At 39.6% G+C, this 27,817-nt stretch overlaps 1 protein-coding gene across 1 annotated transcript; it reads left to right on the plus strand.

Moving 5' to 3' along the window:
- Positions 1-612: 612 nt before the first annotated feature.
- Positions 613-26,401, plus strand: zgc:172323 (uncharacterized protein LOC564165 homolog). The gene is made up of 11 exons (XM_067983847.1): positions 613-839; positions 6,595-6,745; positions 10,016-10,165; positions 13,872-13,991; positions 14,430-14,525; positions 15,044-15,178; positions 19,147-19,257; positions 22,292-22,402; positions 22,820-22,944; positions 24,547-24,690; positions 26,278-26,401. Exons 1-11 carry the CDS (start codon positions 613-615, stop codon positions 26,369-26,371), a joined length of 1,464 nt encoding a protein of 487 aa, XP_067839948.1. The 3' UTR covers positions 26,372-26,401.
- Positions 26,402-27,817: the final 1,416 nt, after the last annotated feature.

Genomic DNA, 27,817 nt, shown 5'->3' on the forward strand with positions numbered 1-27,817 from the left:
TTGCTAAAGCATCTAATACAGTTAAAATCTTGCAATCTAATTAGGTGTCTACCAAGATCTCGTTAACTTGATTACATCACGTTAAGAGTGAACGTTCTTAAAATCTAGTACAAAAAGAATAATCTCTTTCCGGCAGAAAATGCTATATATTTTCAGAAAGTGGATTACAAATAGGTATCTTTCGAAATAATTAGTAAAACTTTTTAAACAAAGTCATCAGCAAGGGGAAAGCATGGAGACGATTTTTGATTATAGCTTATTAAATACATTTATGGAGATGTTGCAAAGGGGATATCCGCATAAAGTGTATGTGCTCCACTTTCCATGCGATCAGGCTTCAGTTCCATCCACAAGGATTACATCAACGTGGTATCTAATTGCTTAAACGCTCTATTTTAAGATCATGCATTCTTTTGTGTCACTTAACAGGGCTTTGACAAATATTAAGGGAGATGGCCCTCCTACAAATTGAACTTAGGTAAAAAATTCCAAACAGTCTCATGCGCTGATCTGGCATTGCAGGGAGTATATAAAATACCCCTCTGCTGCCTGGGTAAGTTGCACGGGATCAGCCCTCATTGAAAGAAGATCAGTTAACATCAAGCCACCAAGATGAGTCGCAGCCCGGAAAGGATGTCCTCGTACCGACGCCACTTTGAGGATTGCAGCACCAGTAGCGCCTCGTACCGTGTACGGGTGTCCAGCCCGTCCCCACCTCGCCGCCAAGCGCGTCATCGCTCGGCCAGTTATAGCCGCACCACTGCCCGGCTGGTAGCGGGGGGTGGAATGCAGGCGGGCAGAAGGACCGCCTTGGCAGTGTATGGACCTCGCATTACCAGGTAAAAAGTAGGGATTGAAATTCTCCCTCCCAATTCTTGTGTAAAACAACCGGATGGTTAAAGAGATTTAAAGGAAAGAAGTGATTTGACGTGAAAGAAAAATACATCAAAAACAGTCTTACAAAAAGAGTCTTCAAAATTGTTTTGACATAACACGATTTGATCAGGAATGAAAGTGCTTCAGTTGTACAAAGCCTTGGTCAAACCCCCAATCCGGAGTATTGCATTCAGTTCTGGGTACTGCAAGAAAGGTATATTGGCCTTGGAGGATGTACAGTGCAGATTCATCAGAATTACACCAGAGCTTAAAGGTTAAAATTTGAAAACAGGTTCCCTTGAGTTTAGATGGTTGAGGGGTGATCTAATTGAATGTTTGAAATGATGAAGGGATCCCATAGAGTAGATACATAGAAACTGTATCCTCTGGTGGGGAAATCCAGAAAGGAATGGGGGTGGGGGGAGTAAAGAAAGACTTGCATTTAACTAGCACCTCTCACAACCTCAGGACCTCCCAAAGTGCTTTACAGCTAATTAAGTACTTTTGAAGTGTAGCCACTATTGTAATGTAGGAGAACACAACAGCCAATTTGTACGCAGCAATGTCCTACAATCAGCAATGTGATAATGACCTCTAAGTAGATTTGAGTATATACTTATTTAAACTTACTTTAAGGTTCCTGATTTAACTTTTTGAAGCATTGGTCTCTCTCTATACCTGTTTTATTAATGCTGGGTAAGGGATAAATATTGGCCAGGGTACCAGGGAGAACTCCTCTGCTCTTATTCAAATAGTGCCATGAGATCTTTTACACCCACCTGAGAGGGCAACCTCAGACAGTGCAGCACTCCCTCAATCTAGATTTTATGCTTAAGTCTCCGAGAGTGGGGCTTAAAACCCACAACCTTCTGACTCAGAGGTGAGTGTGCTACGTCTGAACTACAGCTAACACCTACACATAATCTTTAATTTAGAGCACAGCCATTTAAGAATGAAATTAGGAAGTACTTTTCACACAAAAGGGAGTGGAAATCTGGAACTCTCTCCCCCAATTTTCAAGACTGAGGTTAATAGATTTTGTCAGATAAGGGTGTCAAGGAATGTGGAGCAAAGGTGGGTAAATGGAGTTGAGGTACAGATTAGCCATGATCTGTTAAAATGGCAGAACAGGCTGGACAGGCTGAATGGCGTACTCCTGTTCCTATGATAGTGCATAGTCTTGTGAAAAACGACAATACATTAAAATAAGTAGCGAGTCACCTTTAAAAAGTCAAATTTAATATTTAAATGTATCAGAAACAATAATTCAACATTACAGATGTTAGCTTGACATAAAAAGATATGAATTTGTAATCGAATAATCTACATTAGGATAATAGTTAGGGAAATCTTTAAGAAAACCCTAAAGTGATTGTGATATAGAATTAGAATAAAACTAACAGGTCAAATAGGTCAATACTTTTTTTAAAAGTCGATACTAACCAAATATGCTTTGGGGGAAACAGTCCTGGGAGTGATTTTAAGAAAGCTCCATGAGTAAAAAAACAATCAGGTGATGAGTTCTTGTCATTGCGCCGTTTGCACAATTTCAGTTAATACCATTGATATGGATAATAAGTTCTGTGTGTTCACTTCAGAAAGTTTCACCTCTATCGTATTAGGATTAAACGAGAGGGGTGGGGTCTAGTTTCTTCCCAGAAACAGCAATGATCGTTTCCTAAAGTCTTCCCAAACCTAGAGGAATATACAAATGAAATAAAGTAAAATGGTTGACAGTTGTTATGCAAAAAAAAAATTTTTTTACAGCCGTTGTCTCTTATTTATGACACGGATATATTACCAACGGAAGTCCTGATAACTTCAAACTGAATGTTCTTTGTCCTCCAAAATTGTAAGAGGAAACGATTCTATCAAATGTGATCCCAGGGGGATTTAATGCAGCATTTAGTCCCGCGATATCACAAAACCAATAGGTGTAAATACCAAAAAACAATGAAGTAGCAGTAGTTTCACGGTGGTATCCGATGTTTTATTGATAGAAACAATATAGTGTTCTCAAAATTCTACACAATTACTTCAAATCCCATGCATGAATTATATTTTATCATGTCTTATGTGTTATTAGTACTTATATTACCCCACTAGAACCACTAATAATATTTAAACCAGTGAGGGCTACAATAGTGTTTTCGCATCTTTGAATAACGATTTGTTTTCGGTTGATCCTGGGTCTTTGCTTCTCTGTATTTCACTAATGTAACTTGAAGATAAGCAATTAGTACGAAGTATAAAACGTAGGCACGTGAGACGTTTAGAGATTTGCAAGCGATTGGAAGGGTTATTTCCTTCATTAGTTGTGTCATCTCACTTCACTTTACTAGGAGCTATTCAGAGTGGAATGCCGTTTCATTATAACTTATTCCCGTCTCTTCTGTCTTTTAATATCCCTTTAATAACGATCCTGACTGTGGATGGCGGTGCAGTGTAAAGTGGTTTGGGTTAATTCATTTTTGTTGAACTAATCATTTCAAAGTAACAATAATAGATATCAATTTCAAAGGAAATATGCATTACAATCGGAATTCCATTACTGTTTGATCTGTTTTAATGTCACATTTTCCATGCCGAGTCTGTTCCACTTTGTTGAGTGTTACCTCTATTGTTGAACGAGGGGAGATCAAGTTGTACAGATAACTCGGCAAGATATGATTTCCTTTAAGTGTGCTATAGATTAAGTGGGCTATAGATTTGGTCCATCGTTGTTCCTTCTCTTCCCCCGTAATGTTAAATCTGGAGCCGAATCAACCTTCCGTTTCCCCACAATCCAGCATCAAAAGCTTGGGGATCTGAGAATGGTTTTTTATATATTCTATAATAGGAAGCCGTTTTTTGTAATAAACAAACTTATTCGAATTTCTAAACAGTGACAATGAAAAAAGACATTTTTAAATGAATGCATCAGAAAGGAGGATGAACGTTTGTCCCAGTTTTAAATTAAATGTTACCTTTCACTCGACTGCTACGGTTTAATTAGAATAATCAAACCTCAATTTGATATGGTACTGTATACTGTCAGTCACAGTGTAGTAACTTAAATTTACTGTACTTTGTGCAATTCAAAATGAACGTCTTACTAAGGCTATGGTAAATAATTCAAGGACGGGGGAGACATATACCAGAGCTCAAAGTGAGTTCATTGTTTCAATGAGCTCCATATTTTGGAATTCCCTATTCCAGGACAGGCTGTTGCATCATTCACTACAATTATTAATGCTTGCTTGCGAATTAAATATTCTATGTTTATTAGATTACCGGGTGCCCGCTCTGTTTTTTTCTGCTGACCTATCCTTATAATATTCTATCCCCATCCCCCACCATTAGCTTATTTTTTTTACCGATAATGAATGACAATCAAAAACTTCGGCTGTACTCAACCATGACGAATCTTCTAGCGAAGATTTCGTTGCTCTTTAATTTGGAATGGGAGGAAAAGGAGAGTTAATTCAGCTCCAGATCTTATTTCCGATGTTAACCATTATGGAATATACGTTATGGTATAACTTCGTCATTGGACATAAAGATCCACTTCAGACTGGTTTTCACCATGCATTAATGCTTGATATCTTGGTCAGTCATGTTGTTTCTGCTAAATAGGAACTTGTACAAATAATAAATAGCAAATCCATATATACATATCCACCATTCATTTGTAAGTAGGCGGTTGGCGACGGGAGTTGGTGAGCTCATTTTTAATGAGAGCTCATTTTTAACAACTTTATTTTATTTCAGCACTCACCCTTTTTGCAAAACAAAATAACAATGGACGGGTCGAGATCTGTTCTATTCAGGTTAATGGATTTGTACATATTCCCTCAATGCAAATGTCGGGTCAGTAGACACTAAATTAGGATCTCGTATTTTACTCCGTATAAATCGAGAGGATTAAACCGTAGATTAATATCGGCGGAGTAACGTGTAACGTTTTAGAATAGAGTAACGCAAGCAGACGGAAGCAGCAAACACACATATGCCAAAAAGACGTTAGTTTTCTGTAGAATGTCAGGCAATATTGTGCAATATTACACGATGAGTATTTTACATTCCCGGTTCCAGAAAGTTCTTATTTCACACTAAAAATTATGCGAAGGATACCTTGAAATGATCAATTAGTGTGTTTTTTTTTCTAAAGTAGGTGTTTAGAAATGTTTTTAAAGAGATTCTGACGAGCTTGCTTACAGGCTATTGGGAAGGAGCCACATTCTGCGGGAGACCTTCCGAACATTGCAGAAGGAATGGTGTGAATTTGCAGCAAAGGTGTAAACCTGTTTCGATCGAGAATCTGACTGCAGCTTGAAATATCACATCTAAATTTAATATCATTAGTCACACGAGGATGACTCTTTGCAACCGTCTGCTTCAAACTAAATTAGAATTCAATTAAAATGCTCCACTGTCACATCTACTCTTGAAATATATGTACTGGGTGAAGGAATGCCAGTGCAATAAACATATCGTCAGCACTGACACATGGATTAGAATTGTATAGTGTTTGCTCAATGGTAGTCAGACAATTTTATGACACAAAGACGAGCTTTTGATTTATTTTTCTGTATTTTACTTGTTATTCATATTGCTACAGTAAAAGTGATGGAAATATTACGGGAACATCAGTTCGTACAAGTCATGAACTGAACAGTTAATGATCTACATTATCAACAATGACGTGTAATTTTAAATCGTGCACTGCCAAATACACAGCTATTTCCTAATTTAATGAGTGATTCGTGTACAGCTTCCTTTAAGGACTACTTTTGGAATTTCTGAAAATCAGTAGTGCAGAATGCAATCTTTTACACTTACATACACGGACTGCAGAATCTTAGCTGGTCGGCAGGAGTTACTCCTCCTTTAGATTCCGTTTTAAACTATCTAACGGATTAAAATTACACGAAGTATTGCGTGTGACACTACACGTAAAGCGGGATCATCCCGACTGCAAATATATTAAATTCTTGAAAAAAATAAAAAGGCTACATTTGTAGTATCCGTTATGTGAACAGTTGATAGAAGCGCAGTTTTAAATGATGTTTGTAATAGTGGATTAAATTTCAATTATTTCAGACAATGGCATTAATACAGCATTGAACTGTGTGGTCAGTCTGTAATTGTATTCGTCTAGACCAGATATACAGCCCTTGCAAATAACCAGTCTTCAAAGAAAATTAATGTTCTTAACGTACTCTTCATTTTTCAAACCAAGTTATATATTTAAAACATTAAATACAAAGCTGCATTAAAGTAATAGATTGGAGACAGCAGAAAGCTGCTTTTAAGGATTTGAAGTCGGCGTTTACGTTCAGTGGTCTGAGCCGTACATTTGAGCTGATATTGTAATCGCATTTATGTTGTTATTAATAAGAAGTAATTTTGATGCAGCATTATATATTAGTGATACTTGTAACACTCAAGACTATTACAGCGAAACATTGTCCAACCGAGGGTCCAATGTCTTTGTTTAACACCTTACTCTTATTTTCAGTTTTCACAGCCTTCACTCCAATATGTTGTATATATAGTACAGGTACAAGTTATCATAACTACACTGATTATCCAATTCTGTCAAACGTTCGAGAATAACTGGGTTAGATGATTTCGAATATATAATAGCTAATATATAAAAATAAGAATCTTGTTAGAACCTCTTGTTAACAAGGTGCAGTTAATAATGTTGTTAATGGCCTGAACTCTTTGTGACAGCATGGGTACAATCTACCTCGGAGCGGGGATAGGACCGGCTCTGGACCTGGACGCCGCGTCGGCAACAAATCAGGAATTCCTGAACACTAGAACCAACGAAAGGAAAGAGATGATCATTCTCAACGACAGGCTGGCTGCTTACATCGAGAAAGTAAGAAACGCTTAAAGCTGTAGCATCCGCAAAGTAAATCACAAACCCAGAAGCAGTCTCCATCCATAACTAAGTACATCTAAATTTCATAGAATAGAATCATAGAAAATTTACAGTGCAGAAGGAGGCCATTTGGCCCATCGTGTTCGCACGGGCCTAAAATGTGCCACCCAGCCTAATCCCACTTTCCAGCACTTGGTCCCTAGCCTTATAGGTACAGCACTTCAGGTGCATGTCCAAGTACTTTTTAAATACGATGAGGGTTTCTGCCTCTACTACCCTGCAGTGAGTTCCAGACCCCAGAACCCTCTGGATGAAATTTTTTTCCTCAGCTCCCCTATAATCCTTCTACCAATCACTTTAAATCTATGCCTCCTGGTTATTGACCTCTCCGCTAAGGGAAATAGGTCCTTCCTATCCACTCTATCTAGGCCCTTCATAATTTTGTACACCTCAATTAAATCACCCCTCAGCCTCCCCAGTTCCAAAGAAAACAACCCCAGCCTATTCAATCTTTCCTCATAGCTAAAATTCTCCAGTCCTGGCAACATCCTCATAAATCTCCTCTGTACCCTCTCGAGTGCAATTACATCCTTCCTGTAATGTGGTGACCAGAACTGTATGCAGTACTCTAGCTGTGGCCTAACCAGTGTTTTATACAGTTCTAGCATAACCTCCCTGCCCTTATATTCTATGCCTCTGCTATTAAAGGAAAGTATCCCGTATGCCTTCTTAACCACATTATCTACTTGTCCTGCTACCTTCAGTGATCTGTGGACATGCACTCCAAGCTCCCTCACTTCCTCTATACCTCTCAGTATCCTCCCATTTATTCTGTACTCCCTTGTTTTGTTTGCTCTCCCCAAATACATTACTTCACACTTCTCTGGATTGAATTCCACTTTCCACTTTTCTGCCCACCTGACCAGTCCATTGATAACTTCCTGCAGTCTACTGCTTTCCTCCTGACGATCAACCACACGGCTAATTTTTGTATCATCTGCAAACTTCTTAGTCATGTCCTCTACATTTAAGTCCAAATCATCAATATATACCACAAAAAGCAAGGGACCTAGTACTGAGCCCTGCGGAACCCCACTGGAAATGGCCTTCTAGTTACAAAAACACCCGTCGACCATTACCCTTTTCTTCCTGCCACTGAAACAATTTTGGATCCAACTTGCCACTTTCCCTTGGATTCCCTTTTTTGACCAGTCTGCCATGTGGGACCTTGTCAAAAGCCTTGCAAAAATCCATGTAGACTACATCAAATTTGGTGTAATATGATGAACAATTATTGATATCTAATCATACTTGTTATAAATTGAAGGAGAATTGTCAAGCGGGAAATTCCATAGTGTTGAATTGGGATTTTTTTTTTGGAACTTGAATTATCAGTTTCACTAAACAGGTAACAGTCTAGCAGTAATTATCTGTTTTCTAATCAGGGAAATAATTAATATTTTTAGTATTGTTAAAGAGTGACCTGAAAACGTTACAATATTTTAAATTTGCAAAGAAAGAATCATGGATGGAAAGTAAATTAAATTCGAAAGAAAAAGGGGAAGATAAAGAGATCGATGCGCTGGGCAAATATCAATACAAGTAGAAATGGAAGACACTGCAACGTCTCGGGTCGCTGTAGCAATTCTAACAAAAAATAACAAAATCTGATTCTGTACTACAAGACCAGAATATTGATGTGTGTTTTGTTCCTGTCGTATTTAAATGATATTTATTAGGCATTTGGTAGAATATATTAATAGATCGCCTTGCGGCTGTTCACGTCAGATGATGCATTACTTTATAAGTGTAAACAATTTTACAACACCAAGTTATAGTCCAGCAATTTTATTTTAAATTCACAAGCTTTCGGAGGCTACCTCCTTCCTCAGGTGAACGATGTGGAAACGATACATTACTTCACACTTCTCTGGATTGAATTCCACTTTCCACTTTTCTGCCCACCTGACCAGTCCATTGATAACTTCCTGCAGTCTACTGCTTTCCTCCTGACGATCAACCACACGGCTAATTTTTGTATCCTGAGGAAGGAGGTAGCCTCCGAAAGGTAGCCACCTGAGGAAGGAGGTAGCCTCCGAAAGCTTGTGAATTTAAAATAAAATTGCTGGACTATAACTTGGTGTTGTAAAATTGTTTACAATTGTCAACCCCAGTCCATCACCGGCATCTCCACATCATTACTTTATAAGGGCAGGCGTCTTACCTCATGTAAGGTACAATGCATATCGTGCTGCTTATAGAGCTGTGTACATTTAAAGCCACGCAGTCTAGTTGTTAAGTAAACACAGCTTCAGGACAATCAGAGTTTAATTGTTGCAGGTTGGAAAGTGCTTGTAGATTTCATGCTCAGGTCTGTTTTTTTTAAAGATTGTTCTGTAATAAAGTGACATCTGGAGTGTGATGGACATGCGTAGACGGCAATGTACCATGCTGTATATAAAACAATATTGGTTTTGTTGCATCAATAAGGTTGCAGTTATACTACACTACCAATCTGAGACCAGTAGTTGTAGAGTGCAAAGTGCAGTCTGCAACACTAGAGTTATACAATAGGCTGCATACTGCATTCTGCTTGGGACTAAGTGGATAGCTATTTTCAAGCGCTAGCATAGGTGTAATGGGCTGAATTATTTCCCTTTGTGCTGCAAAAGTATAGGGGATAATTTTCAACGTCACCGCCTGGGCGGTAATGTGACGGAGCGGATTACCCGCCTGTTATAGAACTTGTCCAATTCTCATTCGATTGATTTCAATGAGTCGAGAATCTGATGAGTTCTACAGTGGATGGTAATCCGCTCCGTCACATTACAGCTTGAAAATTGCCTCCTATCATTCTAGGAGAGAGCTCTCCATATTTTTTAATGAGTGTGGGATGCAATGCCTGTCTTATAATATTAAAAAAGACTCAATATTACGTTTATAGCATCCTAGAGATTTAATGGCTTGCCTGACAACATCTTAAATCTGACTTCGCCCTGGATTGTACTTTTACTTCAGCTAGTGTGAAGCCTAAATTGCGCGAGATAGTTTCTTGGAGAGGATTTCACACTACTGACTTTAGTATGATTCAGATTCAGATTGGGATCTAACTCCTGAGCTATATCATCAGATTTACAATGCTGCGTACCCGAAACTATTTTGCATCAGTGTGAAGGTGGAAGAATAACTGTACAAATAATACCGTGTATATTGATGTGCATTGCACTGATCTCTTGATCTGACTGTTTTGTAATGTGTATGTTGCAGGTGCGGAATCTGGAACAGGACAACCGACTTTTAGAGACGGAGATTGAGACGCTGAAGAGTCGCTGTTTACAGCCACGAAGCCTAAGGGTTCTGTATGAGGAACAACTCCGAGAACTGCGCCGGATAGCTGATCAAATGAAAGTTCAACGGGTAACACACAGTCTATTCCTTGAAGCAAGCACATCACTGTTTCATGATCTAATCCAGCAATTGAACCAATTTGTTGTACTACAAAATTTGCATTAATACGAAATGGTTTCAGTTCCGGTTTGATACAAAATGTGTGTTACAATTAAAATGTGAAGTCACTGATCTGACTGCACGGGGATGAATTTCTGCGAGGGGTAATCCCATTCATCTGCTGTAACTTCGTGGAAGAGCCGTGGAAACCCTGGAAAAGCAGCATAAACAGTTTACGTTAATTTTCCGGGGCTTCCGCGGCACTTCCACTGAAGCTAAATTGGGCGAGTGGGAGAACGCCTCCGGAAATTCACCCCCAAATCTATTTTTTCTTTTAAGTTTTTAAAAAATCCACTTTTTATGCTCATCGAAGTGAGTGATGTCAGTACATCAATGGGAGCATAGATTTGAACCAAGGTTCCAGAGGTGAAAAGACTTTATATGATCCATGGTACTATCTTGTTCCCATATAGCTGTCTTTAAGTAATTTTGTTATCAAGGATCTAAATTCATGCAACAGCAAATTTGAATTGTGATAAAATGCACAAAGGTATCAAGCAAAGTAATTAAGGAACCGTTTGTGTGGATCAGGCCCTAAATCTAGTGCTTCAAGGTAGCTGGAATATACATTAGAGTTTAATAAATCTGCAAGTGATGTTAGTACCCCAATATATTTTCCTCAGGTCTTTCTATGCTTCTAGCAACTATCAGGGTGGATTTATGAGGCAACTATCCTCATTATAGTTGATTTGTTTGCCACCAAACAAAAACATTGCTAGACCTTTACACATATGCTTTGTGTTATGAAGGTCTAAAACAGACCATACATCTACATCGTGCCTTTTACGTCCTCAGGATGTCCCCAAGTGCGTCACAGCTAATTAATTACTTCGGAAGTGTTGTTACCGTTGTTTTGTAGGCACTAATTTGTGCACAGCAAGGTTCCTCACACAGCAATGAGATAGATGACTGACCAGTTAACCTATTTTGGTGGTGGTGTTGTTTGAGCAATGAACGTTGGCTAGAACTCTGGGAGCACTCCCTGATCTTTTTGAAAAAAGTGCAATGGGATCTTTTACATGCATCTGAACAGACAGAACATGCTTCAGTTTAACATTACACTTGAAAGATAGTACTTCTGACACAGCTGCACTCCATCAGTACTGCATTAAAATGTCAGCCTAAATTATGCTTACAGCCTGTAATGGGACTTGAACCCACACTCTTCTGACTTTGAGAGGAGAGTGTTATTTCTGAACTTACGTGGCCCTCTATAACTGTATAAATATTTAACCTCTAACCTTTCTGGACTGAACATATTTTTGCATGCAGGTTCTAATTTTGCAACCCATTTACAGAATTATTTTTCTATTCCTATTTGCAATTGCCTTGAAATAAAATATCACGGATGAAAATAAACCTTTTAAGGAAGTGCGCTGTCTGATTCACTACTTCACATTTTCCATTAGTCAGATTCTACTGGTTATTCACATTCAAATATATCCTTATGAGCTACTGTCAAATGTTGTAGGCACAAGTAGCAACTTTTTGCAAGCAATGTAAGCTTTGGGAATTTCTAGTCACCACTATAAAGATATTTAATTATATATTTCCCTTTACTTACCTACGGTGTTCCAGCCTAACCTCAGTCTCAAGCTTTTTCTTAAGCAGATGGACAATTTCTATTCATGCCTGAAAGAATCAGATACCAGAGAACCTCAATCATCTGTATGTATTGCAGTGTCAATAGCAGAGCCTGAAGCTACTTCTAAATTATTCTTTGGCTGCCAGCTCCTGTTGCATGGGTCTCCCACAGCTGTTGGCCACATAAAGGTAACCTTGCTCGATTTTCTTTAGACTGGCGGCAAGGAAGACCTGTTTTCCTTGCCTTCTTGACTGCTGCTGCTCTTACTGGGGCTGGTAAATATTTTGCTGCACAGGCAACAGGTGTGTTTAGGTAGTGACGTCATAACAAAATGTCATCACGCACCAACATCTCTGTAGTGACATCATTAGTCCACATACATGTGCTAGTCAAACGTCACTACTAGCCTATGCATGTGTGGAGTATTCGGCTGCTACAGGGCAGCCAATTGATAGGATGACTGACTGTGTGTTACAAAACTAAATGTGAGACAGCTTAGTTAACTCACTCTCCTGAGACCCCGGACTGCATGTAAAAGGAAGTTGATAACAATTTTGAAATTTTAGCCACACAAATTAAATTCTATGGGCCTTTAGATCAATATAAATAAGTTCCAGTTTGGTACAGGCATAGCCACAATTGATCTTGAATTAAAGTTATTCAGCTGAATTGCTTATTTATTATAATATTGTCCATGCAACTAACTATTTCAAAGAAGAAGCTGTGACGATAGAATCATTTTTGCAACATCACCAAAAAAACCCAGATTAACTGGTCATTATCTCATTGCTGTTTGTGCAACCTTGATGTGTGCAAATTGTCTGCTGCATTTTCCTACAAAACAACAGTGGCTACATTTTAAAAGTAATTAATTGGCCTGAGGTGCTATCTAAATGCAAATACTTTCTTCCTTTTCAACAGGGGATAGCCAATTATGGCATTTGCTAAAAAATGCAAAATGGCCTGTGTCATCAGCAGTTTAGAGACAATAGGGAAGAATTTCCTTCATATTACTGTCTGAAAACAGGAGTTCCTGGGGTGAAGAATCAAGGAAAATGGGGCAGGAGGCCATCTGCCACATCCACGACCCTGAAACTGGCTGCCTGTATTTTCCTCCACCCTCTGCTGCCAGTTGTAGCTACCCGCCTATTCGTGGCCTGCCACATGTTAATGATAGGAGAAGACAGGGCATTGTCCACAATCTAATTTCCCTCAGTTTCTACCCCAGCGTTGCCTCATGGTAACAGCAATGGAATAGAAGAGATATATGACATCTACAGTAGCAGCAGCAGCAGTGGCAGCCAGGCAGCAGTAGTGAGGTCATTCTAAGTGGCTCCCGCTTTTATATATCACAAGAGATGGTCAGCAGTATGAGGCTAGAGTTGACCCGGACTTTTCCCAGAACTGGAAAATCCATAGAAATAAGGAAATGGGGCTTCCATTTATATTTATGTGCTAGCTGCTCCCGCTAAAAGTGCTGGTCCTTTATACTTATGCAGCAAGGGCAATGGTGCAGAAGCACAAAATTTCCCTCTCCCACAGTGGTAGACTTCCAGTGCAGAGCAGTGATACTGTTGGGAGCTTGCCTTACACACTTAACTGATCTCAACCCAGAAAAATAGGACAGGGTCACGCGGGATCAGACGGTCACTTCTGGTAGCAATCCCACCCTTGAAGAAAATCTCACCCACAAAGTATGATAATGTCAAAGGTACAGACCTCCCAAGAAAATTGCAGCTTGTTGATGTGTACTGCTAACAAAGATGTTGATGTACCTTAACAAGTAATATTCTGTTATCTTAGCTGGAAGAAGAAATTATTTATCCTTAATTGAATAAATACTTAGTGCTTTCATCCACAGAAAGTATCTTACTGATGGTTCAGTCTTTTTTGGTACTGTCACTTTCTAAAAGATGGAGGCATTTTTATGGCAGGTATTACATGTTTCAGTTGTTCCGTGGAATATATCATTGCAGTACTAAGAAAAGTGATAATGAGGTCCAAATTAAATCTTTTTTTTATATCCACAAGGATATGGCAGTTGCTGCAAAGGATGCTATGACTGGACAGCTGGAGACTATAAAGATCAAATATGAAGAAACCGTTGTGGCTCGGAAGAAGGCAGAAGATGAAACTGAAGCTTTCCGTCCAGTAAATAAATTGCTTGTTATCTATCTTCCTACCTGTCTATCAGTCTATAGTATTTATCTCATGCCTGTACGTCTAACTGTTTCCTTCACTGTTTGTTTGCCTTTTTACTTCCAAAAAGGCTCAGTAATAAAATATCTACATCTCAATCTGTAATAAGTATTTTTATAGGAAATATTGGGGGTGGATTTCTATGAGGCTTCTCCCACATGTCAGCCATAACTTCAGTAGATGAGCTGTGGAAATACCGTTTATGAAATTTTTCTGGAGTTTCCATGGCTATTCCACTGAAGTTACAGTGGATGAATGGGAGAAGCCCATGGAAATTCATTCCCATTGTATTTCTATAACTTAAGGTCTACATATGTATCTTTAGATAGTCTTCCTTCATTAATTTCTATTATATCTATCAGTAAGTAACAGGATTTATAATTATTTTAGGATGTTGATGCTGCCACAGCAGCACGTATGGACCTTGAAAAGCAGCTGGAGAATCTTGAAGTTGAACTAGAATTCCTACAGAGAGTGCATAAAGAGGTATAGTTTCATATTCAATATAACATGAAGTCTGATTTATAAGTTACACATTCATGCCTGTTTTATGATTTCTAGTTATGAGGGAGGAAAAATCTAAAAAGCAAATACAAAACTAGAGATTGGGCTATATGGAGGATAGCATGTCCATTAATAATCTTGGTCAGTTCAACATAATATAGAATATATATAGAAAGAAACGCTATTGTGTCTGAATGGGCAGATAAGTAACAGCAAGGAATAGACACATAAGAATTTTGAGTTAATTTTTAATTAATTATTTGAACAGGTAAACATGTCACCTTGACAATGGCTTCATTGAAAATCTGGTAAAAAAAAATCTTTATTATATGAAGTTATCATAGAGCAAAATATAGAGGTCCATAATTGACAAAACATTGTCAAAGAGTTGTGGTTTTCCTCCATACCATTATAATCATGTTGCATGTAATTATTAGCTTGAATTATCTTGCTTTTTTGTGAAATTATCATTAAATATTTATTATTTATCTGTTAAACAGGAAATTGAGGAACTAATGAAGCAAATCTACAGTGTTAGTGCCAGTGTTGATGTGACATATACCATTCCAGACCTGGCTGCTGCACTCAAAGACATTCAACTTCAGTATGAAGACATATCAGCAAAGAATCTGCAGGTAAGATGGTAAAGAAAGTAAGTAATTGCCCAACATCTGGATTTTATGTGTCCTACATGCAATATTTGTATGAGACTTAGTGAACACATACATTGGAGCACAGTTCTAACGCACAGGGGGTGAATTTCACCTTCAGGTATAAATCAGTTCTAATGTGGCTTTCATTGCTTTAAGACATGCCTGAATCTCAAGTGCTAATAACACTCAATTTTTTGGTCTAACATTATTTGAATAATTGTTCACATCTCCAGGTGCAAACTCAGCTGGGTCTAGGGATGACATGACTGGTAGGCATGTAAGCTAAATTTAAAGGGGTGGGTACAATTAACGGGGAGTGCTACAAAGAAAGGGACAAAAATGTAGAAAGCATCTGGAGAGCATGAAAAGACAATTTAACCCATCAGCAACCTTAGCCAAGGCTGAAGGAGCAGCTCACTAAGAAGTGAAAGGTTAGCATGAAGAGAAAGGGACTCTTAGGTGCAGGTATGAGTCTGCAGACTAGTGACAGCAGAATCCTGCACCCGGCCTCCTCTTTGATGGCTGTTGAAGTTGAGGTGCTACTGCATGAGAAGCTTGCAAGGAGGGTTTTCCTCTGTGCCATTCCACAACACCATCCCATACGTTAACACTGCAGTGTGCCTGCAAGAAAGTGTGGATAAGTTTCAAGCTACAACTGACCATTATTTTCCCTGCACATGTGCAAGCAGTAAGCTGCATTGCAGCTGGAGTTGACCTTGCAGCAATTGGCACAGCTCAGCACCTGGCACTCGGCTAATCCAGAGCCGGAGAAGGCAGCTTCCCATTGCCATTCCCAGATAGGTTTGCTAGGGCATGTAAAAATGGTTGGTGGCATCTTAGCAAGCGTGGCCAAACATGCATTGCTGACCCCTGATCACCCTAGCATGCCTTCTTTTATGCAGTACCCTGGGGTGCTTCTGAAGAACCTTTCAGCAGAACGTTTAGTCAGTTATTCACATCATATTGTGATGCCACCAGGGGTCTGCTGGTGCAGTGTCCTTTAGGAAGAGGAGCCTCCACCAACAACATCTGCCAATGTGAGGTACACTACCTCTTTCTGCAGATGTGGGGGTGTGTGTGGCAGTAGGATGGCACAGAGCACTTCTCAGGCTGCCTGACTTGCCTAGCATCCCTCTGTATCTTCTCCTCTTCCTTCGAACATGTTAGTTCAGATGATCCCTAGTGGCAATCCCTCCAGTGCCAATAAAGGGAGCTTCTGGCGCAAAGGCTTATGAAAGTCTAAGTGCCAGCTAGGGAATTACAAGAATGGTCTTTAAAAAGTCTATTGCACTTATCTTTAAAATGTGTGGACCTTTTAAAAACCCTCCTGCCTGCAGGTTTTCCTGAGCCCTCCTTCCAGCGAGGTTTCACTGGGCATGCTGGAGACTTGGCATCCAGAATATCCGTGGGCTGGAGTATGGCGGGACATACTTCCCTTCCTCCTTTTGCTAATAAGCTAATGAAGCTCCAGCTTGCTTCGGGAAGCAGCTTTGGAGTGCTAAGAAAATGAAAATCGCATCCACTGTCTTATTACTTATACTCCCTTTGTAGTGCTCGCCTGACCTCACTTTACTGACCTTAATGAGACCACCTCTAAGAGGTAACCTTCCAATTTTTTTCTGTTTTTATACCTGCCACATAGTACAATGTCTGTCTCTCAGGTTTGTTAGTTTTGTCTCTATTGTTAGCACTCTCACCTCTGCATCAAAACGTTTTTGTTCCAACCTCACTCTATGACTTTGAATCATAACATTTTATAGCACAGAAGGAGGCCATTTGGCCCATTATGCCTTTGCTGGCTCATTTGGTCCCATTCCCCATAACCTTTATTTTTTTCTTTTTCAAATATTGATCCACTTCCCTTTTAAAAGCTATTATGGATTCTGCTTTCACCACTATGTCTGGTAGGGTATTTCACGTCCTAATAACCCACAACATAAAAAAACATTCTCCTGGCCTCTCCTTTCATTCTTTTGGTTATGATCTTACATTTATGCCTTAAGTATGTAATCTAGGCTGACTCTCCACTGAAATACAGAGGGGGTGCAGTGTTGTTGGAGGTGCCATCCTTCAGATGAGATGTTAAACTGAAATCCAATTTGGTTGTTCAGGTAGATATAAAGCATCCCATGGCATTATTTGCAGAAGTGCAGGGAGTTCTCCCAGTGTCATAGTCAACATTGCTCTCTAAACTAACATCACCAGAACAGATTAGCAGTCCTTCTTCTTATTGCTACATATGGAATCTTGCTGTGTGCAAATTGACTGCCATATTGGCTTACGTAAGAACAGGCACCACACTTTTTAGTAATTCATGGTATGTGAAGAACTGGGATACATTTCAGGCGATGTGATAAGTGGCTGTATATATGCAAGTCTTCTATTTTTTTTTTGCGTTTTATAATTAAAAGTCAGACAACCTTTTATATCGCCATGATATTTTTTTCTAATTGAAAAGAGCTGATAAAAGAATCAGCTCTTTTCAATCAGAAGGAAGTACAGCGGAAGTGCAGGATAGGGGACGTAAATTCTCTGAACATGTGTTTAAATGTGGATGAGTGGAGCTCTATCACCTCTTCCCCGCAGAGCACTGAAAGCAGCCATTAGAACTGAATAGCTTCTGGTTGCACTGCTATACAAGTGGTGCTGGTAATGTACTGATACTGCCAATATAAAGGATGCATTACACAACCTGGGTTAGAGTTTAACACAGCAATCACCTCTCTAAAAGTTGTAGGTTGAATTAATTCAAACAATCTGAATACAGTTTCAAATGGACAGGAATTCATTATTCAGAGCTGTCCATTTTTGAGCACTACTTCCTTTTCAATTTCTTATGCAGCATTGTTTTAAGAAACCAAGCAGTCATGTGTTGAATGGGCATGCTGCACAGCAGCAGTACATCTGTGTTGTTCTTTGGTTGGAGCTGATGTACGTCTGCAACTGCTGGATTATATGTTTGAATTGGAAGAGTTTGATGCTGTAACTGAGTCAAAGTTATGAGAAGCTCTTATGCAATTTCCCTCATCGTGATTGAGACAGAGACCAAAATGTGAAAAACATAAAGGCATATCATGTTGAAAAAGAAATAGGATTTATCTATAAATTAGCCTTATTACTTTAACAGAAGTGAACACAAATAATGCTACAGCTTTAATAAATCCATGCTGGCTTCTGTAAAAAATATGATTTTTTTCTTAAATAAATGATTGCAACATAAACTAAAATACAACAAGGAAAGGAGCAGTATTAACAATATTGTAAATTAAATTTAAGAAATAAGGAGAGCTGCTAAGTGTGAAGAAAGAAAAGATCTCTGTCCATTTCAATCTTCCACAGTTAGGTTGAAAAAGCATTGTCAGAGCAATCTGAGAAGAGTTTACACTTGGAATTAATCCCCTGCCATACCTGACCAAGATGTTGTTATATACCATCAGGAGGTGCAAAGTGGAGAATGTTACATTCTACAGCACTGTCATCCCTAACCTTGAGGGAGACAATAAACCATCTAGTTCTAATCATACGAATACAGTTACTTGTCAGGCTACTGACAGAGAGTTTGAATATATCTTTGTATTGCATTTGTTTGATGCACGCTCAAGGTCTTTCAAAGTGGTGTACCATGCTATTGTGTATGTTGAAAGACTGGGTAAAAATGAAAAGTATGAAATAAAATTGTGAAACATTTTTTAACAAAAAAAGTAATAGAATATCTTTTTGATGAGATGGCCATGAGATGGCGACAGGCTGCTCATTGCTTTGGAGTAGATTAATGTTTATCATCAGGCTGTTTGTGACTAGAAATTGCCATAAGATTTTTGGTCACTAATTTTGACTAAAAATTATGCAAGAAACTTCAGTGACTAATATATTCATAATGATTTGTACTGTTTTGTTTACCTTTATTTACAAACTATCCTTGATTATTAATATTTATTTGTTTCTCCTAGGAAATGGATGAATGGTATAAAAGCAAATTTGTTGATCTGAATCAAACATCTGCCAAACGCATAGAAAATATGCAAAGCACAAGAGAACAACTTGCAGACTGTAAGCGAAATGTAAGTAGTCATCAGCCCAGCAGAGTGCTGTTTCCCTTTGAACTCCTCCAATATGTCTAAATGCTTTCCCAGTTAAACAAAAAAGGATCATTATTAGACAACATGGTTACATGATGATCTAATGTGTTGGAGCTCCATCACACTGTACCATGTAGTGGGTAACATTCAAGCTTACAGCCATGATTCACCACATATTGAGTTTCTGAATTTAGCTCTTCCACTATGGGAGAGAAGGAAAGTAACAAGATCAGTCACACGCAGATACTTCTCAAGCACCTCCTCCCAAACAGTTATAAAGAAGATTTTGTGAAGATATGGGAACATGCCTCCTATATGGTCCACAGAGTCCTAGAAGAAGGAAAAGTAAAAAAAAATCAATAACTTACAACAAAAATCTGAAATACTAGTGAACCTCTGGTAGAGATGTTAGTGAGGTAGTGTTTATAAGATAAAGAACTTGCTTTTATATAGCACCTTTCATGAATTCAGGATATCCCAAAGCACTTTGCAACTAGTTAAGTACTTTCGAAGTATAGTCATTGTTGTAATATACAACAACAACAACATACATACATACATACATACATACATTTACATAGTGCCTTTAACGTAGTAAAACATCTCAAGGTGCTTCACAGGAGTGTTATCAAACAAAATTTGACACCAAGCCACATAAGGAGGTATTAGGACAGGTGAGGTCACAGACGTAGGTTTTAAAGAGCATCTTAAAGGAGGAGAGTGAGGTCGAGAGGTGTAGAGGGTTAGGGAGGGAATTGCAGAGTTTAGGGTCAAGGCAACTGAAGGCATGGGTGGAGCAATGAAAGTCGGGGATGCGCAAGAGGCCAGAATTGGAAGAGCACAGAGATCTGGAGGGTTGTACGGCTGGAGGAGGTTATAGAGAGGGCCAAAGCCATGGAAGGATTTGAAAACAAAGATGAGAATTTTAAAATCGAGCTGTTGCCGGACCGGGAGCCAGTGTAGGTCAGCGAGCACAGGGGTGTTGGATGAACGGGACTTGGTGTGAGTTAGGATATAGGTAGCAGAGTTTTGGGTGTGCTCAAGTTTACGGCAGGTGCAAGGTGGGAGGCCAGCTAAGAGAGCATTGGAATAGTCAAGTCCAGAGGTAACAAAGGCAGGGATAATGGATACAGCAGCAGTTGAGCTGAGGCAGGGGCGGAGACGGGCGATGTTACATAGGTGGCAGTAAGCGGTCTTGGTGATGGAGAGGATTATGGGGTCAGAAGCTCAGCTCAGGGGCAAATAGAATGCCAATCTGGGAAACATGATGCATATTTGCACACATCAAGGTCCCTCAAACACCAATGAGATAAATAATCAGATAATCTGATTTAGTGATGTTGGTTGAGGAATAAAATTTGGCCAGGACACCGGGAGAACTCCCCTGCTCTTCTTCGAATAGTGCCATGGGATCATTTATGTCCACCTGCGAGGGCAGACTGGGTCTCAGTTAATGTCTCATCCGAAAGAAGGCACCTCCAACAGTGCAGCACTCCCTAAGTGCTGACTGGTGTCAGTCTAGATTATGTGCTCAAGTCTCTAGAGTGGGGCTTAAACCAATAACTTTCTGACAGAAGTGAGCGTGCTACCACTGAGTGAAGGCCGCAACAACAACTGTCTCTCCTCCTTCCTGCAGAGCCAGAAACAAGCATTTCCCTTTTTCTTTCTCTCCACCCAAAAGGGTCACTGTCTCATTCTGTGACAATTCATTCTCGCTGCACTCAGACGATTGGCCTCGAGTGACACATCCAACCCTACATCCACTATGTGCACAGGTGGCCTCAGTTCTCCTGCATTCCCTTTCCATCTCCTCAAAATCTTACAAAATGGGAATTTGGCCAGCTTATGGGATACAAGCTGAACTATTCCAAAATGGAGGGTCTGCCCCTCACCCAGCAGCCGAAGAAGCTGCATAAAATATGATGGGCCTCACAATTCCTGCTGATAAATACCTTTGCCGTTTGAACCTATGCACTGGAGACCAATCCTCAAAGCAAAGTGTTGGCTAGTGTAACTATCAATGTTACCTATGAAAAAAATGTATTTTCCCTAACAGTGCTACCCTCCCCATAACAAATATGTAGGTGAAATATTTGTAGAATATATACCAATTAGAATGGGTATTCGATGGACTTTGCCTAGAACTCTGGTAGTATCAGGCAGTCTGGAGACCTTTCCTGAAAATCTATATGACCCTGACATCCCCCATACATGTCCTGGTTGCCCCAAAGAAAGTAAGAATGGGCCAATTCAGAACATGACTACACACTAACAAAGATTTTCTTCTAAAACAAAAACAGAAAATGCTGGAAAGAATTTTCTTCTATTTGATTGGACTCCTAAAATGCCCCACATAGGGCAGTGATCCAACTCTGTGAGAGCCATTGATGTGCAGGCAAGACGCTTGAGGGTAGATTTTTCTCTTCACTGTGCCTGGGAAATTGGAGTTTTCCATGTGCAATGAAGAGGAAAAAGAGGCAGAATCATGATACGTCAGGTCTCCATCCACTTTGTGTCTCACCGGGATTTCCTGAGCCTTTTCCAAGGTATGGAGGCCTGGCATTAATACTATTATGAGGTGGGGGGGAAGGGGTTGTTCCTGGCCTTCTACCTCAGTTTCCTCTGAATATGTTCATTCTTCAGGTGCCCCATCAGAGGGGCACCTGAAGAAATGTGGTGCAAGGATCTGCCCCAGGGGCATGCTGAAGACGAAGTAAGCAAGTCTTAAATCATTGTTAACTTCCCCTCCTCAGGAAAAACACATACACCTGCTTCGTCATAGACACCTAACGGCTGCCCATAGAGTAAAATTGGCCTCTTGATATCCCCCTAACTCAGCTAAACCTCAAGGACATTGGCAATTATCCTGACTCCTAAAGGCCCATTGTTCCTTGTGTGTACTCATACCAATGTGTCAATGTATTCTCAAAACTATATTGTGGTTTCGCAAAATATATGTATGTATTCTTTTACCTTCGTTAAATTAAAAAAAAAACAATTTTTCTACTTTTTTCAGCTTCAAAGCAGTCAGATGGAACTGGATGCACTGAAGGCCCGTAGGGCAGTACTGGAGGCTCAGAATAAAGAGGCAGCAAATAAATATAAAATAGAGATTGAAGAATACCAGGTATTCACTGTGGGATTACTTCACTTTACTTTACATTGGGGCTGAAAATGCAATCCAGGTATACAATTTATTAGCATACGTCACCATTTGTCCTGAAAGTTAAAGAACAGCTAATTAGTATTCTGGTTAAGGATGAATTCTCTATTTACCAGCAAATCTATATTATCTCTATGTTGCCAAAATATCTTTAAATTGCTTTAAAAAATTCCATCAATGTTGCCGTTGTACTATGATTTTTCTTTAATATGCTGTCTATATAGAATGCCTTGTGAAAATGAATCCCAATAACAACCTGCATTCAGACACTGTACTGTGAGCAGGAATGACAGTACTGGTGGCTTCAAATAAAAAATAATTTCTCTTCACAAATATTTTATTAGACAGTAGCAAAATAATTTTAAAATGTTACTCCTGCAGAGCAAAATTGAAAGCTTACAACAAGACCTGAGCACCATAAAGGAAAAGATAGCTCTGCATTTACGTGAATATCAAGACCTACTCAACATTAAGATGGCACTTGAGGTTGAAATTACTACATACAGGTAAGGGACTTGCCATAGAGATGAAAAGAAAAATAAATCGCAAATGCTATACAGCTGAAATAAGATATGTTAATATTTTAGGTAGTGACCCTTCGTCAGATATGTCCAAGAAGGGGTCAATTTTCCAACTTTGAGCTCCTAGTGAAGAGCTTTACCTGCCTGGGGTGCATATTGGAAATTCAGAGGCATGTTGCACATGAATTTCCAATCATTTAGCTGAAGTGTTAACATAGCGGCTCCGATTTTACTGGAATGAGGTGGGGTGGGGTGCGGGCGCGAATGGTGGCAATGAGCCCCAAAGCAGGTGAATCACCCAGTGACAACTGAGATGTTGCGGCCTGGCCGATTTTAACAGCCGGCCACATGGCCCTCAAGGAAACCTCATTTTAAAAAAAAAATTGTCCCGGCAGGTTTGGTCCAGCTCAAGCTTGGACTAAAATTGCAGTTGGGTCCTGATGACATCATTGGGACCCGATCTGCAAATTTAAAGCAGGACCCCGCTGCCTTCCTGCGTGTGTACTCTGCTGCCTGTATCCTAACTTGCACCAAGTTCTGTTCTCCTATCACCCCTGTGCTCGCTGACCTACATTGGTTCCCGATCCGGGAATGCCTCGATTTTAAAATTCTTATCCATGTTTTCAAATCCCTCCATGGCCTCGCCACTCCCTATCTCTGCAACCTCCTCCAGCCCTACAACCCTCCGAGATCTCTGCGCTCCTCCAATTCTTGCCTCTTGCGCATCCCCAATTTTAATTGCTCCACCATTGATGGCCATGCCTTCAGCTGCCTAGGCCCTAAGCTCTGGAATTCCTTCCCTAAACTTCTCTGCCTCTCTACCTCTCTCTCGTCCTTTAAGACGCTCTTTAAAACCTACCTCTTTGACCAAGCTTTTGGTCACCTGTCCTAATATCTCCTTATGTGGTTTGGTGTCACTTTTTTTTGATAACGTTCCTGTGAAGCGCCTCAGGATGTTTTACTGTGTTAAAGGTGCTATATAAATGTAAGTTATTGTGTCCTGCTTACCTGCTCAAAAGAGCAAGTTAATATCGGGATCTGGTGGGAAGTCAGCGGGATGACAGCGGGTAAGTTGCTGGGTTTATTTTAAGGACAGAGCCAGGCGGGGGGAGTTAAAATTGGGGCCATCATTTATTAAACAGTAGTTTAATTTGCTTTGAAATTAGTTAGAGAAAAACAACAATTAAATAATGTAAAAGCAAACCTAGTTCCCATGGCTCTTCCGTTGAAGTTACAGAGTACGTGCGGCAGAACTTCTGTGGAAATTCATCCTATAGATTCTGGGTTGTTGAGTGCAAATTGGCTGCTGCGTATGTCTCTGTGACTTTTGTGGATACACTTAAAACATAATTAATTGGCTTTGAAGTGGTTTGGGATGTCCTGAGGATATGGAAGGTCTTCAAGAAATGAAAGTTCTTTCTTTAATAGATCCATTATCCTGTTTTCTGCTACTAACTATTTTCAAAAAGTAAAAGCAAGCTTTGCCCTTCTTCAATCAGGTTACTGAACTCTAGTACACAGCTTCAGGGGTGTTTGTTAGAAGAATGAACTTCTTCCTGTTAAATTTGTTTTTTACTAATTTTACAGGAAGTTGATCGAAGGAGAGGATTCTCGCCTGTCAACAGTGATGAGTGGATTCTGCATGATGGGGCAAGGGAACCTCAACGCTATTGAGAGCATTTCCAAGGAACAGGCTGTGGAGATGACCGAAAGGAAAACTGTACTTATCAGGTAAAAGTAATTCACTCCTCCAGTGCCTGAAGAGGATGGAGACAATTAGAAATCCCTTTAGGTACTGTAATACACCTGTGATCAGCAGCAAAGGAATACTCCCCACTTATTGATGACTGTGCAATAAATGATAAGGTAGTTTAAGAAAATAATAAAACATTTTTATTTTACATTTGGGTAACTTGCAGAATTTGAATTATAATTGTAAATATGTCTCTTGAGAAATTTTGGTATCAGACTTGTGTGCTTTCTTTCATTTTCCCCTTTTGGTGGAGATGAAATCTGGAAAAGGTGTTAAAAATAATACTTAAAATGATGCACAGTATTTCATTTAAGTTGAAACTTCCTTAGATGCGCATACCTATTTTATAATGGTAATCTTGATCATAGTTGAAATCTCAATGAATAAATATGCAATACACTAAACAATAACACTGATAGGCAGTTAATTCTTACGTGCTGCTTAATCTGACAAACAAAAATTTGAGTTTCCACACAACATGTTATTATATTATTGAATCCAGCTCCTATTTCAAACACTAAAAATGTACTGTAATGAGTTTGTGTTCCTGGTGCAGAGCCTGGCCGTTGGGGGCACTTATTGGGAATTCAGACACGTGCTCTCAATGATTTTCCATCCATTTTCTGATGGGCAAAGTTCTGCACCAAGAGCACAAGCACATAAAATTACCCCTGAAATGTTCCAAAATTCATTAGGCCTAGACCTGTGTCAACTTGGTCTGTAACCCAGACCAGTATAGTGTTCCGGGTTTAGTCTTCAATGGTGACTGTGCTCTATCCATTTATCTATCTATCTTTCTATCCCATAAGCCAACAAGCATATTCTGAAAATTCAGGAAAAAGGTTTGGCTCAGAGAAGTTAATAACATCCACAGGATTGTAAGTTGTGTAATTTATGTCAATAATTTCTTCTTTCTGTTCATTTTAATGAATACATAAACCCATTGTTTGTAAACGTGTTTAAAAAATATTAAAACTAATGCAGAGAAGAAAATATGACCATTAATCTGCTCAGGACGCCTGCCCAAAGCCAGCGGGGTCTGTTTTTTCATGTGCATGTTGGGTCCCAATGATGTCATCAGGACCCGACTGCTACTTTAATTGGATGGCCTGAGCATGAAGCAAGTGAAGACATCAGGGAAGAGGAATGGGGCCAGAAAAAGCCCAAACAGGTAAGTTTTTAAAAACTTTATATATGGGGCCTGGAGTTATGTGCCTTTGCCCCTTTTTCCTCTATGCAATGCCCAGGAAACTTGTGGGCACGGGACATTAAGCTGAGGAAAACCAGCGCCATTTTTTCCTGATATTCTGAAGTACCACAATGATTAAAAATGTACTGTCTTCAGCTGGACATTGATGAATTATAAAAAGTATACACATGATATTCCTTCAAGGCTCTTATTTCCACATGGAAACTATGGGGACAGATTTTCCTGTTCCTGCGCCTGGGCGTATTGGATTGCCTGGGCACAGCAGAGATGGCATACCCGCAAGGGAGCCTGCCTGATTTTTTTATCCATTTCACTGTGAAACTGCTAATGTTGTAACCTTTTCTTTTAATCTTAGAACAGTTAAAACAGATGAAGACACGTTGCAAAAAGACACACAAGAGAGAACCATTACAATCTCTGGTGCTGCGGATTATAGCGATGAAGAATAAAAATCTTGGAAACAGTGCTGATGGTCAAACAGATAAAAAAAATGCTGCAAACATTTAAGTTATAATGCTTTGTTCCTTAACAAATGTGCCATTAAAAATTGGAAGTATAGAAAGTCAAGGACATTGCCTTGAATGCTGTGGTGAGACTCTGTAATGCTGCTTCTTTAAACAAATAAAATTACAGGCATTTAATTGTGTGTGGGAGTTGTCATGTCCGCTGTGTCAAACAATACAATTATTTAAACCAAATTCTGTTGCATTTTATGGTAATTATTATGAAGGTTTATATGAACAGTCATTAACATTCATAAGCACCAACTATATCAGTCATGAAATGTTTGCCCTAATCATGAATTCCTTTAGTGTATATTTGACAACTTGGTAGCTCTGTTACACTCATCAGTTTCCAATGATTTCCAAGCTCAACACCACCTTCTTAGAAGCTTTCCCAGGACAACTTCCTGCCAACTCCTTCTATTCACAACACTTGTGTGCTGTATGTTTCTGTCTTCAGAATCCCTATGGAGAGCACCCTGACACATGAGTGACTAAAAAAGACATGCCGATAATTTCAAATAAGGAATCCATGCCCCTGCTTCTGTAGGAGAAGAAAGAACGCAACAAAGGCCAGAGGAAGACTACTCAAGGAAGCATAACCACGCAATGAGATTAATGACCAGATAATCTGTTTCAGTAATGATAGCTGAGGGATAACTGTTGGCCAGGACACTGGGAGAACTTTCCTGACCACCTTCAAAGAGTGCCAGGGGATCTTTTACATCCACTTGAGAGGGCAGACAAGATCCTCAGTTTAGCATCTCATTTGAAAGGCAGCACCTCTGACAATGCAGCACTGCTAGGGGCAATTTTAACCTACCTCACCCGACAGGAAAGTGACAGGATTGGATCAGCCACCCATTTTGCACCCTGCCCGATTGATTCTACTTTCCATTGACTTCAGCGGTGGATTAGGTCAAAATTACCCCCAAAGTGTCAGCCTTAATTCCATGCTTACATTTCTTGAATGGGACTTGAACCATGACCTCTGGGGGAGAAATTCAACTTTGGTGGAGGGGCAAATCCGGCGGTAGCGAATTGGCTGCCCATTATATATCTTGCCCGATTTTCCTTCCCATTGAAGTTAATGGAAAGAAAAATTAGACACGGTGTATAACAGGCAGCCGGGAGAGCTGGCTGCGAGTAGGCCCTCAGTTGGCTTTCTGCAGCTGCTACAGGATGTACTGCTGAAGTTGAATTTCACCTCTCTGACTCAGAGGTGAGAGTGCTACCACTGAACCAAAGCTGACACCTAAGGGTAAATTTGGAAGTAGCAACTAGGAAGGAGACCAAGCTTGAATTTTGAAATTTTGTAAACTGCGTGAGTAAGGAAGATGATGGACTGAATTTTAAAAGGACTTTGGGCAAATGGCATCTAAGGTAGCTGCC

This window comes from Heptranchias perlo, chromosome 5 (genome assembly GCF_035084215.1).
Source record: "Heptranchias perlo isolate sHepPer1 chromosome 5, sHepPer1.hap1, whole genome shotgun sequence".
NCBI lineage: Eukaryota > Metazoa > Chordata > Chondrichthyes > Hexanchiformes > Hexanchidae > Heptranchias > Heptranchias perlo.